We start from the raw sequence: 15,496 nt of genomic DNA, 5'->3' as shown, positions 1-15,496 counted from the left end.
CAACTCACTTCCATGAGACAGCTAATACACTGGCAGTCCTTCAAATCTTGAGGGCCACCGGGTAGTCCTCTGTAGAGCTATTCAGTCTATTCGGCCATGGGCAGCAAACAGCAAACAGCAGGTCACCAACAGTCAGCCAGATGATAGGGTCGGATCGTCCCCAGCTCAAGAGATGTATACTCTAGTAGTGTGGCAAAACAGGTCTTGAAGGAACCTCAAACTACAGTGACACAGTCCGTGAGTTAGGTGTCCTATAGGTAGTGTAGCTTGCAAATTGAGACAGAACAAGCAAGGCAGCCACACACTGGTCCAGTCATCAAAGAGCAAGAGATAAGAAAGGCGAGGCTTGCCAGCCATTTATCTCTCCGCCCTTCAGTTAATCCCACATGTGTTCATTGGCCATGTTGGCACAATAAACCTACCTATCACACCCTCTGACTTTGTCTTTCTTCTTGAGGAGTTCTCTGCAAATTCTTGGCTTTTTCCCTCTCCATGTGAAGTTGATAGTCAGTTTTTCTATTTCATTGAAGAAGGTTGTTGGTATTTGTTGGTATAGTGTTAAATTTATGTATTGCCTTGGGTAGGATTGACATCTTTACTATATTGAGTTTTCCAATCCTTAAGCATGGGATATTCTTCCACTTGTGGAGATCAATTTTATTTTGTTGTAGGGTTATGTAGATATCCTCATACAAATCATATGGGGGTGTGGTTAGGTATATCCCTAGGTATTTCAATTTGTACTTGGCTATTGTGAAGGTCACTGCCTTCACAATGTATATTCTGATGAATATAGCAATCCAATAGACTTCTGTTTGTTGATCTTGTATCCAGCCACTCTTCCATATTCCATTATTGCTGCTAGCACTCCTATTGTGGAATTTCTGGGGTTTTCAATGTATGGAATCATGTTGTCTTCAAATAAGGATAGTTTCTCCTCTTCCTCCCTTAGACTAATGCCTCTAATGTCCTTTCATTGCCTTATGTTGTTAGCTAGGACCTCCAGTACGAAGTTGAATAGAAGCGGGGACACAGGGGCATCCTTGTCTGCTCCCCTTTGTCTTTGGGATTGTTTTCATCTTTTCTCCATTGCCTATGATGCTGGCTGCTAGATTTTTGTTTTTGTTTTTTTTTGGCTGTTAGTTTTTTATAGATAGCTTGTATTTACTCAAGGGATTCCCCTTCCATTCCTATCTTCTTGAGTGTCTTAATTAGGAATAGGTGTTGTCAAATGCTTTTTCTGCATCTATTGATATTATCATGTGGTTCTTATTCATTTTCTTCTCAATGTGATAGATGATGCTGATGGACTTTCAGATGTTGAACCATACCTGCATCTCTGGATTGAGTCCCTCTTAGTCATGGTGAATTATTTGTTTTATATAATTTTGTTTTTGATTGGCTAGTATTTTGTTAAGGATTTTTGCATCAATGTTCATTAGAGATATCAGTCTGTAGTTCATTATTCTTTTGGGATCCTTGCCTGGTTTGGGTATCAGTGTTATACTAGCTTCGTAGAATGAGGTAGAGAGTTTACTGTCTATTTCTATGTTCTGGAAGAGTTTGTGTAGAATTGGTGTTAGGTATTCCCTGAATGCTTGGTAGAATTTGGTGAAGCTGTCTAGCCTGGGGTTTTTTTTTTTCATTGGTAGTTTTTTGGTAACCATATCTATTTCTTTTATTGATATGGGTCTACTGATGTTCTTGACTTCTATCAGGGACATTCTAGGGATGGATTGTTTTTCCAAGTATTTGTCCATGTCTACCAGGTTGTTGAATTCATTGGAATACAGATTTTCATGGTAGTTTGTATAATTAGATTATATTTTGTATATTGTATAATGAAATTATCCTTTTAATCTCATTAGGATCCATTGTGATTTCCCCTGATTCCTTCCTCATCCTGGCTATTGATATTTGCTCTTTCCTAACAGTGGTTAGATTTTCCAGCAGTCTATCAATTCTATTAATCCCTTCAAAGAACCAGTTTTTTTGCTGCATTGATTTTTTACATTTCTGTCTTGTCTTCCCACTCCCACTGCTTTTTATTATTCCTTTTCTTATGCTATTGGAGGGATTGTTCTGTTGACTCTGCTCTAGTTGCTGAATATTTTGTGATAGTGTATCAGTCAGCAGTCTCTCTTACTTTTTCATATGTGCATTAATCTCTATCAAATAACCTCTGATAAGTGCTTTTGCTATGTCTCATAGGTTTTGGTACATTGTGTTCTCATTCTCGTTAGTTTCTTAAAAATTCCTAATTTCCTCTCTAATTTAGGCCAGTACCCACTCATTACGTAGAAGGTCGTTATTCATCTTCCAATTGTCTGGCCTTGTTATTGTTGTTTTTAAATCATTCTTTAATTTAATTCCAGCTTTATGGCATGGTGGTCTGAGAGAGACTTCTGAGTGATGTCTATGTTTGAATTTACTCAGGCTCGGCTTGTGCCCTAGCATGTGCTCTATTTTTGAATAAGAGCCATGTGCACTTGAAAAGAAAGTGAATTTTTGACTCTATAGATGTCTATCAGGTTGAGTTGCCTAATTGTGGTGTTCAGCTCTGTAGCTACTTTGTTGAGTTTCTTTCATGGTGGCCTTTCTTTGATATCAGTGTATTAAAGTCATCTACTATGATTGCTGGGTCTGAGATTTCTGTTTTCATTTTTTGAAGAATTTGCTTGACAAATATTGCAGGTCTCTTGTTAAGCATGTATATATTTACTATTCTCACTGTTTTTTGATCTACTGATCCTTTTTGCATTATATAGTGATCATCCTTATCTCTTATTATGATTTGCACCTTGAAATACATTTTGTCAGAGATTAGGATTGCAACCCCTGCACTTTTTAGATCTCCATTTGCTTGGTGTATTTTTCGCCAGCCTTTTATTCTTAACCTATTTTGTTTGTGAGCCCAAGTTGTGTCTCTTTCAGGCAACAGATTGTTTTGTTTTCTAAGCTAGTCTGCAAGCCTTTGTCTTTTAATGGTGAATTCAGACTATTGACATTCAGTTATTACCACCAACTCTCGATTCATTGTTGTCACCATGTACTTTTTGTGTTGGGTGTTTTCCTATCTCCCCACATAACATTATGTGTGTGTAGTGGTGGTGGTGGTGGTAGGGCTTCATTCTTGCACTCTTTTTGCCCTTGAAGCAATGTTATCTTGGTGGTTATTTTCAGCACATTGACTTCCAGGTGGGGTTGTGCTATGTGGTGGTCTCCTATTTGTACTTGGTGGATGTTGATCTTCTGACCAGAGTGAGTCGGCAAGGATTTTTCACAAGATTGGGTGTCTTATAACTTATACTTTGAGTTTTTCCTTGTCCAGGAAGACTCTTACCTCTCTGTCTATGTTGATAGACAGTTTGGCAGGATAGGGGATTCTTGGACTGGCATTGTTCTCTTTCAACTTTCGGAAGATGTTACACCATTCTCTCCTCCTCTTCATGGTATCTGCTGATAGTATCAGCATTTTCTTACCTGCGTACCATTGTATGTGACTGCAATTTTTTCTCTCTCTCGCTGCTCTTATGAGTTTTTCCTTTTCCTCAAAGTTGGACAATTTAACTAATATATCTCAGGGTGATTTCTTCCTGGTTTACTCTAATTGGTGTCTTCTCTGCTTCCTGTATCATAGTCTGAGTCTCATTCATTAAGTTGGGGAAGTTTTCTTCCATGAATTCGCTTGTTACTATAGCTGTTGACTTCTTCATTGTGTGTTCTGGTATTCCTATTATTTGAATATTGTTCCTATTCATAGCATCTGTCATTGACCTCAGGTTTTCTTCTGCCTCATTGATTGCCTTGTTTGACTTTCTTGTTTGTTGAAGTCTGCCTGGTTGTCCTCGAGATCACTGTTATGATTCTTTGCCTCTTCTAGTCCATTGGTGAGGTCTGTTATCTTGGTTTTTTGTTTCTGTTACCTTTCCCCTTAACTCTTGTATTTCCCTTTGGTGCATGGACTTCATCCCATCAATCATGGACTTTATCTCCTCAATTGTTGGATTCATATTCTGTTTTGCTTCCCTCATATCCTGTACGACTCCAAGAAGCATTCTGAGGATTTCTTTTTGTGGCATATAAATGCCTGCTTCTTCTGTGAGTGTCATTAGGTTTAGGACAACCTCCGATGTTGCATTTTGTTTCTCTTGTTTTCTTGTAGAGGGTGTTGATTTAGGTTGCTGTTTGTAATTTTTCTGCTCCTGGCACCAAATTCCTGAAAGACACGGGGGCCCTGAGCTTTCTCTCTGTGGGGCTGGTAAGAGTGTTGTCTGGTAAGAGTGATTGTGGGGCCTGCCTGTGGCCTAATGTGTTTGGGTATTGGGCTACTATATAAGGAAGGTGCTGCAGCAGTTTTGTAGCTGGCAGCAGCAGGGATGCTCAGAAGATGGCCTGTGCTTGGAGACAGTGGGTATGATTTTGGACTATGCCAGGGCATGCCTATGGTGTGTCTGTGGGACTGGTTTGCGCTGGCTGGGATACGGCTGGGTTGGGTTGCGCTGCGGAGGGACCATAAATCTGGGGCAGAAACTGCGAGTTCACAAAGATAGCATGAGTTATCCATGGGGTCAGTTGCTGCCCAGTGGAGAGTCCACAGAGCCATCATGGTGCCACAGGATAGCCCCAGTGTTGGGGGTGGGCCAGTCAAGAAGCTGCATGGTTGTGGCTTTACTGTGTGTAGGCCCCAAGGGGTGGAAGCGACCCAGCAGAGAAGCTATGGGGTCACAGCTGCTGCATGGGAAAACTTCATGGCTGGAGGTGGTCCAGCAGAGAAGCCACTAGTCCAGGACAGACTCACTAGAGTGTTGTGGTGTCCAGGTTGGCCCTACAGGACAATCTGCAGAGGCTGGCAGATGGGTTCTGACTGCAGCCTTAAGAGCTGCAGTCACTTGCTGGGGAGGGATCCAGGTGTAGGCTAAAGGGTCACAGTTGGACTTTGTGTACTTATTGATTTGTTCCATTCATGGCTGTTGGAGCACTGCACAGATGGATGGCAGGCTCTGGCCACAGTGGCACGGGCTGCAGTTGGTAGGTAAGTGAAACCCGGGCTCAGGCGCCTGATCTACTGTGTGAGTGACAGAGTTGAGGGTGGGTTTCAACCATGGCAGGTATAGCCATGGGCTGGCAGGGTGTGTGGGACTGTTTGCTGTGGGGCTTTCCTTGGGTGGAATGCAGACAGAGTCTAGCCATGGCTGTTGGGGCCACAGACTGGCCTTGGGAGGATACTAGGTGTGGTGGTGGAGCACTGGATGGGGAGAAGGGGATTGCTCATGGTGTTGAGTGTCTTGGGTGAACTTCGGGCAGAGCCTATGGGTTCTGGAGCATGGCTAGCTGGGAGGGAAGTTCACCTCCCTGGCCTTGGGAGTACTCTGTATTGCTACAGTTTGTTCACTTACTTGAATCCCCAACTCTGTCTCCTAATTGGTTAATTTACTGATCACCATGGAGCTTGCAATGCAAGCTGCTTACCTGGGCACCTTCCAGTTATTTTTGATCTGAGTTAATTTTCAATCTGATCACTTTATAGACCTCTTCATAGTCATTCTTGGAGTGATCCCATGTTCCTCTATATCAGCAGTTCTCGACCTGTGGGTTCTAACCCCTTTGGGGTCGAATGACCCTTTCACAGGGGTCACCTAAGAATATTGGAAAACATATATCCAGTGGTCTTAGGAACCGAGACACCGCTCCTCTATCCATCTCCAGGCGGGTGCGTCCACATGCAGATATGCTCATATACAAGTACTGAGCACGAAGACTATTACCCATGCTACACCACGCTTTAAGACAAAATTTCATTTATTTGTCATTAGAAATAAATATTTAACAATATATAATTACATATTGTTTTTGTGATTCATCCCTATGCTTTAATTGTGTTCAATTTGTAACAATGAAAGTACATCCTGCCTATCAGATATTTACATGATGATTCATAACTGTAGCAAAATTACACTTATGAAGTAGCAACGAAAATAATGTTATGGTTGGGGGTCACCACAACATGAGGAACTGTATTAAATGGTCAAGGCAATAGGAACGTTGAGAACCACTGCTGCAGATATAATTCTTGATTCTCAGCTCTCATTTCCTGCTTGCTCTCTCACTAAGGGAATGGCAAGGGAAGCAATGAAAAGGGAGGCAGCAGCTCTTTTCTGGGTAGGACGAAGCTTTTCTACGACATTCATGATGCTGGTGACCAGTGGCTTCTGCTTACTGCAGTGGGTCCTGAGAAGGTGCCAGGATGCTGTTCTCATTAAATGCAGTGGAGCTTAGAGGACACTGCGACCTCCTATTCAGAACTGCCCAGTCTGTGACCCTCGCCCTAGAACTTTTTATTTGGCTGGGGTAGGACAAGGGGATTTTATTTGGCTAGTTTATTACATCCCAGAAACTATAAAAATGCTTGCAATCTTTCCAAGTTCACTTTGTTTTTATTTTAAATACAAGGAGGATTTTATTTTATAGGCACAGCTAAAATAGATATGAATCTCTTGATTACATATTCTCAAAAATATTTATTACTTTTATAAAAATATACATCAATTAAAATGTATGCCTTGAGCATTGTAAACTTTTAAAAACGTATTGTTAATTAAGTGAAGGCTTACAGAGCAGATAATCAGTTTTACATTTAAAATTCAATCATATTTTATTTCAACGAATGCATTTTAATCCCTCCAGTGTACTTATTACACTTCCTCCCTGTGTGTCCAGTTTCCATTCCTCCTTCCTCTCTAACTCTGTGAGCACTGTCCATGGGCTAAAGCTGCCATTTTTATTTTAAACATTTAATTTTTCTGATACAGAAACCCAAAGGGCAACTAAGGACCATGGTCTCCGGGGTCCCACCAGTTGTTATCTGATCAATATGACTAATCTGATGAATTTGCACTCTAGTCACATTTTTTACACTCTGCTTGGGACTTTCTAGTGTGATCTTTGTTGGAGCAGTTGGTAATGGTAACTGGATATCATTTAGATCTTGTGGTCTTGTGGTTGTTGAGGCTGATTTTGTGTGGTCCTTAAGTACATTGTACTAATTGTTTCCTTGTGCCTTCAATTTTCATCACTCTTCTTTCCTGTGGATGGAGAGAGACCAGTAGTTGCATGTTAGAGGGCTGTGCTAGTCTGGGTACTTTAGAGAAACAAATCCACAGAAACTCATGTATAAGAGAGAGTTTTATAAAAAGGTTAAGTGCGCATCAAGAAAACATCCCAACCCAGAGCTGCCCAAGCCAAGTCCAACATTAACCCATATGTCCAACCCCAATCCACAAAATCCTCCTCCATCTCACAAGACAAACGCAATAATGCCAAGTGCAGGAGGAAAGCTGAGCCAGTGAATGTGTAAGCATCTCAGCGCTGGCAGGGGTTTCAACACGGGTGCTCCAGCATCCAGGGCTGCATCGGGGTAGGTCCATGTGGCTTCTTCTTGAGGATGTCCTGCAGGAAGTGAGCCTGCAGGGAACTGGCTAAGGCAGCTGCACCCTGGTCTGCCCATCACAAAGCAAGAGACCTGAGAAGTAGAACTGCGAGGCTCACTGAGCCATTTATCCCTCCGTCCTTCAATTAACCCCACATGTGTTTATAGGCCAGGTTGGCATAATAAACTAACTGTCTCAAGGGCTGTTCACATATTTTTAAGACCCAACTCGCTACTCAACAATATAGGGTATAAAACAAAATTTTTTGAACTCTAGTTATGGCAATTGACCTTAAAGTCCTCCAAGATTATGGTCATGATCCTCTAGAACAGTGGTTCTCAATCCTCCTCATGCTGCGACCCTTTCATGCAGTTCTTCATGTTGCGGTGACCCCCAACCATAACATTATTTTTGTTGCTACTTCATAACTGTTATTCTGCTTCTGTTATGAATCGGGTGACCTCTGTGAAAGGGTCGTTTGACCCCCAAAGGGGTCGTGACCCACAGGCTGAGAACCATTGCTCTAGGCCCAGCAACCATCTCTCTCAAGGTGTTTGATTATGTTTAAGAAGTTTTCACAACTTTATCCCTGTATATTCCACCACATTCATGGATATATGTACAGTGAAGGAAAAAACACACATGCAAATATCCTCTGTCAAACATATATCTTCACAGGTATATTCCCACTCTCTCTTCCACCCTTGTTCAGCCTGTGTTTCTGGCCAAACATCTACTCATAGATCACCTTGTAATGAATTATATGCACGGGATTAAACTGACAACCATGACACTAAAGGCTAGAAAGCAAGCTTATGTGATGGTAAGTATGTGTTAATAGTGGAAGAATCACACAGGAAAAGATGACAAGATTGGTTATATAGTTGAAAGGATTGAACTGAATTGAACATGTAAAAACTGCTGAATTATGTATTTTTTGCTGTGTATACATTCAACAACAAATTAATAAAGTAAATAATGCTTAAAAACAAATGGAAACACAAAAATACAAAGAAAACATCAGTCAAATAAAATCAACACTACATTAAAAGCAGATAAAAATTTTACAAAAATTCTATGAAATGTGAAAAGATTTGCTATGTTCTCATAACTTTTACTTCTTAAGAGATCCTGATATGATCAAAATTATGAAACATAATGAAGGTGGAATAATTTTTTCCTTTAACTTTAGGTTTAACTTTAGATTAAATGGATGGACTTGAAAGGAGAAAAAAAAGTGCTGCATTTACACTTCCTCCCACATCCTCTCCTTCATTTGTTAGTTGTTATTTTTAAATTGTCAGGATTTTGCATTTCCATTTTCTTCTAGATTTTTCATTCCCATTTTTATGTATACTTATAATACAATATTCTAATATCCCTAGTAGCTCAAAAACAGTTAGTATACTACACTTCAAACTAAACGATTTACAGTGCGAGTTCACTCAGGAGCACTTCAGAAGAGAGGACTGGTGGTCTACATTAGAAAAACTAGCTGTTGAAAACCATATAGAACATAGTCCTCTGATCCACATGGGGTCAATATGAATTGAAATTGTTTCCACAATTTGGTTTAAGATTAAAATCTTTCTTATTTAGTGAGTTATAATTAGCATTTATGAAAAGATAACATTCCAGTAGGTGAATCCACTGACATGTAACATCTTGTTCTGATTTTCCCTTTAAAGTAACTTTTTTCTGGATTGATGAGAAACATTTTACATGGAGAAGGGGGCTGACAATCTGTCCATTGGAAGAAATTCTTCCTCCCTACAGGCTAGTTAGATTGCCAGGTCAAAACCCAAATTATCTTCATACCGCAAGGGATGCATTTTAAGCTAGTCCAAAGTGCTGGTAACTCCATAACTGGTAACGCCAGAAAGAAGAGGAGCAGAGGGCCTGACTTCAGGAAGTTCATAGTCTATTTAAAAAGACATGACATTATGAAAGGAAGTCAAAAAGAGTTACTACAAAATAATAAAAACTTTAGTAAAAAAATGTGAAGCAATTCTCTACCTATTGTCCATATAGGTCTATACATTTCTGAAGGTAGTGTTTCCATCTCTATAACCCTTGTGAGTTCTTCTATTTATACCAACTCAAACTCGTAATTTTGTCATCCTCAGGGGGATCAAATTATATACTCTTTTAAATATTCTTGATTTGGGGTAACAAAAGAAGAGTCAAGAGCAGGACTGCAGGGTGGTCGGAATAAGGCTTCCCAATAAAAGCATCATAGAACAGCACTTGTGATCGTTGGTGAATAAGGAAGTGCACTGTCACGGAAAACAATTCCTTGGCCCAACTTTTTTTCTTTTCTTTTTTACCCCAACAGTTTTATTGACACATAGTAATTCACCTACACAATTGAATAGTTCAATCCTTCAGTCGCATCAAGGGGAGTTGTCCAATCACCAACATGTCTATCTTAGAACATTCCCCGCCCCCCCCCTTATATCACCTTTAAACTAAGTTGTGCAATCAAGATCAATTCTAGTGCTCCCTCCTCCTTCCCCCTTCATTGTTTACTCCTCAAATCCACTTTCCCTCCTTCTGCCTTGCATTCCCTATAACACCTTGTATCAGTTATTATACATCCATTCTTCCAAAGCTGGGAAACCCAACAGAAAACAGTGAAAGACAAATCTCACTAAGGGGGTAAGGATAAGATCATAATAGTATAATGACAAAAATACAAATGACGTGTAAGGGGGAGAAGACCCCAATCAATTTTCAAAAATCCAGGGAAGAAATTTCTGTCATGGGACAGCTAAGAGATACTTGCACCCAGTACTAATTCAGATTATGATTACAGGAAGGACAACTGGCCTGGTATCAAGTTTGATCCTGCATAATCAAGATTACAATGGTCTCTGCCTGAGACTAAGGCTATTGCCTTTGGCTAGAGCGGATCTGCCAGTGGTTTGGTCTGACTAGACACTCTGCAGATGGGATTGGGGCTCCCACTGTCCTCTATAGCTTTCTCCAAATTGGGTGTTCATAATTTTAACTCTGATACTTTTTGCTTCACCATATTTGAATTTTGTAATTGTCATCTTTGGATCACACAAGCTGGTATGCTTCTTCTGTGTAGACTTAATTGGATCCTTGCTTCAATGGCTGCTTGTTTGAATACAAGCCTTTAAGACCCCAGACACTATTTTGATTGATAGCCAGGCACCATCTGCTTTCTTTACCACACTTTGCTGTAGTACCTTATCTTTAGTGTTCATTTCATGAAATTGAGTACTGAGCAGCACCATGAAGTAAGAACTAGATGTTCTTAAGTTGGAGCTAGGATTCAATGAGCATCTAGAACTCATTTCTGGATCTATGCTTTTTAAAAAAAATTTGTTGTAACTTGGAAATTAATACATATGTCATATTCCACAGTTCAATCATGTCAAACATAGTTGTACAATTTCTTCCATAATCAGTCTCCAAGCATGCTTTTCCTTCCTGGGCTTCTTGACATCATTTCCCTCTTATTTCCCCCACCCCCTGTATTGCCCCTCCCACCAAACCCTTGTCATGTTTTCTTTCCCTATAGGCTCAATATCCCTGGATTTCACTTACCGAAAAATAGGTAAACAGGTAACACAGCTTTAAGAGGGTTGCTCTCAATGGCAGCTTTCCTGGTCTTTGCACCAAGGCAGTTTTCAATTTTTATAAACTTCTTCCTAATAAGCCCCCAGGATAGATCACTCTGTGCCTTTAGAATCTAAAGGCTCTTCTCAACCTGTGGGTTGCGACCCCTTTGGGTGTTGAATGACTCTTTCACAGGGGTCACCTGATTCATAACAGTAGCAAAATTACAGTAATGAAGTAGCAATGAAAATAATTGTGTGGTTGGGTGGGTTGCCACAACATGAGGAACTGTATTAAAGGGTCACAGCATTAGGAAAGTTGATTAAACCTTTAGATGAAACCTAATAGGATTTCCCTTAGGACTCCCCCCAAATAGTTGACATTATCCGAGGTGAACTCCCTGCCTTGAATTGAACTAGCCCATCAGATCCCCTCAGAAGCACTGGACTGGGCTTTTTTTGAAGGCACCCTAAGGAGCCTAAATAAGTACAATTCTGAGTGAACTTGTCTGCTGCCATGAGCTACCCTGTTTCTCCGGAAGTAAGACACCCCCCCAAAATAAGATCTACTTACAGTTTTGCCTCTCGCTGAAATATAAGGCACCCCCTGAAAATAAGACCTCCCCGAAAATAAGGCCCCCCAAAGCTACCTTAACTCTGGACTCTGGACCATAGCGGCAGATGCCGCCGCGCAGCTCACTGCTGGCTGCAGCGCAGCCGGAGCAGACAGGATGTGCTAGGTCTCTTTTAATAAAGCAATAAAACAATAAATGTGTACTGTATTCTTTTTCATGGAAAAATAAGACATCCCCTAAAAATAAGACCTAGCGCATCCTTGGGAGCAAAAATTACTATTAGACACTGTCTTATTTTGGGGGAAACAGGGTAATTGCAGAGACAGGTGAGCTATTTTTGTTTGGAATAAACTGGATGGATCAATTGGAACCCTAATAATGCTTTCAATTTTCCATCACGTACCTGAATTAAGCTGAAAATATAACAAACAGCATGATATTAGGTACTAAAATGATTTTTTTCTGGACAAAGAATTATCAAGTATTTCTAATTACATTCATCTTATAGAATTTAGTTTTATCTAATGTTACTGTTGACAATGCCTTATTGTCTAATTATCTCCCTCCCAACCTTATCACCCTCCCTCCAATATATCATTTAAATCAGGGACTAGCAAATTAGGGCCTGTTTGTTAAATCTGATCCATCATTTCTATTTTTGAAAATAAGTTCTATTCAAACATAGTCAAACCCCTGTTTTCATATCTTATATGCTTATATATACCATGCCATAGTTGAGTATTTGCAACCAAGATAATATGGCTCACAAAGCTTGAAATAATTATTTCCAATTATTAACCAAAAGTTAGCCAGTTCAAACTCACCAGCTGCTCAGCAGAAGAAAGATCCGGCTATCTATATAGAGTTGCTATGAGTTTGGAATGACTGGATGGCAGTAGATTTTGAGTCGACCTTCAAAAGTGTTTTCTGTTTTCCTATTTGTCTTTAGGTTTATCGTGGTGCTTACTTATAACATCAGAACTAAAGTTAGCTGAAGTGTTCCTGCTGCCAATCAGGACCCCTGTGTCAGACAGGGTTCTCTAGAGAGATAAAACCAAATTCCTGACAATTTAATATATTTATTTATAAAGATAATTAGATATATAACGAGAAATGAACTGTTAAATCATATACAGATAAATATATAATACCAGAAATAAACAGTTAAATTAGAAAGCACTACAAATGGCTCAGTGCAACTCACGTCCATGAGAGATAGTTGAGAGACTAGCAGTCCTTCAAGTATAGTCTGATGCCAGATCTTCCTCTATTTGTAGAGAGAGCTAGGCTATGTCAGCACAGCAGCCAATCACAAGGCAGGTCACCAACTGCCAGTCCCCAGCTCCAGAGACGTCTTAAAGGGACCTCAACTTACAGCGACACAGTCCACAGGCTAGGTGTCCCACAGGTACTGTAGCCTTTAAATTGAGGCACAGAACAAGCAAGGAGAGACAAGAAAGGCAAGGCTCACCAAGCCATTTATCTCTCTGCCCTTCAGTTAATCCCAATTGTGTTTATCAGCCAGGCTGGCACAATAAACTATCTCAACCTCTAAGCAAACACTTCTTTATCTAAGCTTAACTTAAATTCACTTCAAACCTCAGAAATAGACTTGGCTAAATCCAATGCTAGACGAGGATCTTTTGAAAATCTTCCTATTCACCTCAGATTCAAGGCAAGGTTGGTTGACTCTAGAGAGAGTTCAATCAAGAGTACCCATTTGAAAGAAGTGCTTCAGTTCTTTTTAAACTGTAATTGAAGGTATAATTTATGTGCCTATCTCTCTTAATTCAAGCTTCTGGCATTAAAAAAATGGTCAAACGGTCAAATTTAATTTTAGGATAAAGTTGATCTCAGAACTGACTTTAGAGATTTTCTTAGTTCACACCAACTATAATTTAGTGTGTTTCTCTCTTGCCATAGATGGCAGAAAATACACAGCCAATTTCAAAGACCAATCTGGTAGTGGTCTCATAGCAGGTGTCAGGGCTGGAACTAGTATGAGGGCAGAGGGGACCTTTTGGTCAATCCTTATATAGTTCTTAGTCTATAATTGATGGACCTTTGAAAAGATCATACCTTGCAGTACTTCAGTGGCCTGGTACTGTGATTTGTCTCTCAGGGGCCCACCTGTCAGGCAAGAGGGAAACTGGAGGCCAGGTGTCAACTCCCAGCTTTGGCTTAGTATGAGCAGTGGCATTCGGAGGGTTCTCCTAGCTCTCTTCCATGGGTTTAGTTTTTCATTTGGGGGAAGAGTAAAGAAGGTTGGATTTATTTGTCTTCAGCAGATAGCTCATAGGTTCCACAATAGACAGTGCCTAGAGGGTGCTACTTAAAAATGAAAGGAAACCGAAAGGACTATAACATGTCTTTGGTTGGCAGAAACCATTAAGCATCTAACTACTCACTTAATGGCTGGCTGTTCCAACCATCGAGAGGCACCTTGCAAGGTGGGCCTGGTATCTGACTGCAAAAGGGCACAGCCTTGAAAACCTAATGGAGTGTAGTTCCACTTCGCACACATGCTTCCCAAGAGCCAGAATCTGCTCACACAACTGACAATAGTTAAGTCACCAGGAAGCTTGTGATGCTGGTCAACCCTGGCTGAGGGTGAAGAGGAAAGGAGAATGGGATGAACTGGGGACTGCACTACCCCTCAGATGGTTAGTTCTCAGGTGGAAAGGTGAAAGTCAGAATTGATTGAATGGCAGTGTTATTATTGTTAGGTGCCATCAACTCAGTACAGACTCATAGTAGCCCTATGCACAGCAGAGCAAACCATTACCCTTCCTGCTCCATCCTCACAATTGTTATGGGTAAGCCCATTGTTATAGTCAGTGTCAATTCATGTCATTGAGGGTCTTCCTCTTTTTCACTTCGGTTTCGACACAGATGAAATCCTTGACACCTCCAAGCTTCCTCTATTTGTCATGATGTTATTTATTTGGTTCACTTGTGATGCTTTTTGTTTTCATTCCATTGAGTTGTAGCCATACTGAAGAAGGCTACACATTTTTAATCTTCATCAGCAAGTGCTTCAAGTCCTCCTCACTTTTAGTAAGCAAGCTTGTGTCACGTGTCTATTGCAGGCTGTGAATAAGCCTTCTTCTAATACTGATGCCAAGTTCTTCTTCAGATGGTCCAGCTGCTAAGGCGATGTGCTCAGCCTACAGGTTCAAGTCTAATGAACTCTTTTCCTGATTTTTAAAACACTCAGCATCCCCTTGTTTTCTTTGCATGGCTATTTCTTGGTCCATGTATATGTTTTGCTTGAGAACAACGATGTGTTCTGGAATTCCCATTCTTCTCAATGCTACCTGTAGTTTGTTATGATTCACAGAGTTCAGTGCCTTTGCTTAGTCAATAAAATATAAATAAATATGTCTTGTATTCTCTACTTTCAGCTAACACCCATTTGATTTCAGCAATGATTCAATGTCCAACTTTCACATGCACAAGAGGCAACAGTTCCATGTTCTGTGATAAATCTGGCTTACATTCGTGGCAGCTCCATTTCAATGTAGTCCTGCGACTATTATTGAATGATCTTCAGCAAAATTTTTGTTTACATGTGATATTAATGGTATTATTTGATATTTTCTGCATTCTGTTGTATCACCTGTCTTTGGAATGAGTACAAGTATTCAAGTATTCCTCCCATTCTCTTTTGCTGCTTCTTGCATCATTCCATATTTTGCTCACTCAAATGAAAAACCAAATTTTCTACCATTGAGTCAATTCCAACTCATAGTGACTCTATAGGATCAGGTAGAACTGCCCACTGTGGGGTTCTGAGATTGAAACTTTGCACAAGTAGAATGCCTCATATTTCTACTAGGCAGTGGCTGGTGGTTTCAAACTGCTGATCTTCTGGTTGGCAGCCCAAAGTTGACTGTATTACACC

General features: G+C 40.4%; 1 protein-coding gene across 1 annotated transcript in view; it reads left to right on the top strand.

Annotated features, from left to right (window-relative positions):
• KCNMA1 (potassium calcium-activated channel subfamily M alpha 1) overlaps positions 1–15,496 on the top strand; it is a 1,099,869-nt gene that overhangs the window by 681,379 nt on the left and 402,994 nt on the right. The window contains 1 exon segment of the mRNA XM_045291187.1: positions 3,288–3,355. Within this exon segment, the coding sequence (XP_045147122.1) occupies positions 3,288–3,355 (68 nt within the window).

This window comes from Echinops telfairi, unplaced genomic scaffold, assembly GCF_000313985.2.
Source record: "Echinops telfairi isolate 266 unplaced genomic scaffold, ASM31398v2 ScPeMD7_70;HRSCAF=299, whole genome shotgun sequence".
Lineage (NCBI taxonomy): Eukaryota > Metazoa > Chordata > Mammalia > Afrosoricida > Tenrecidae > Echinops > Echinops telfairi.
This window is presented reverse-complemented; position numbering and strand designations above follow the sequence as displayed.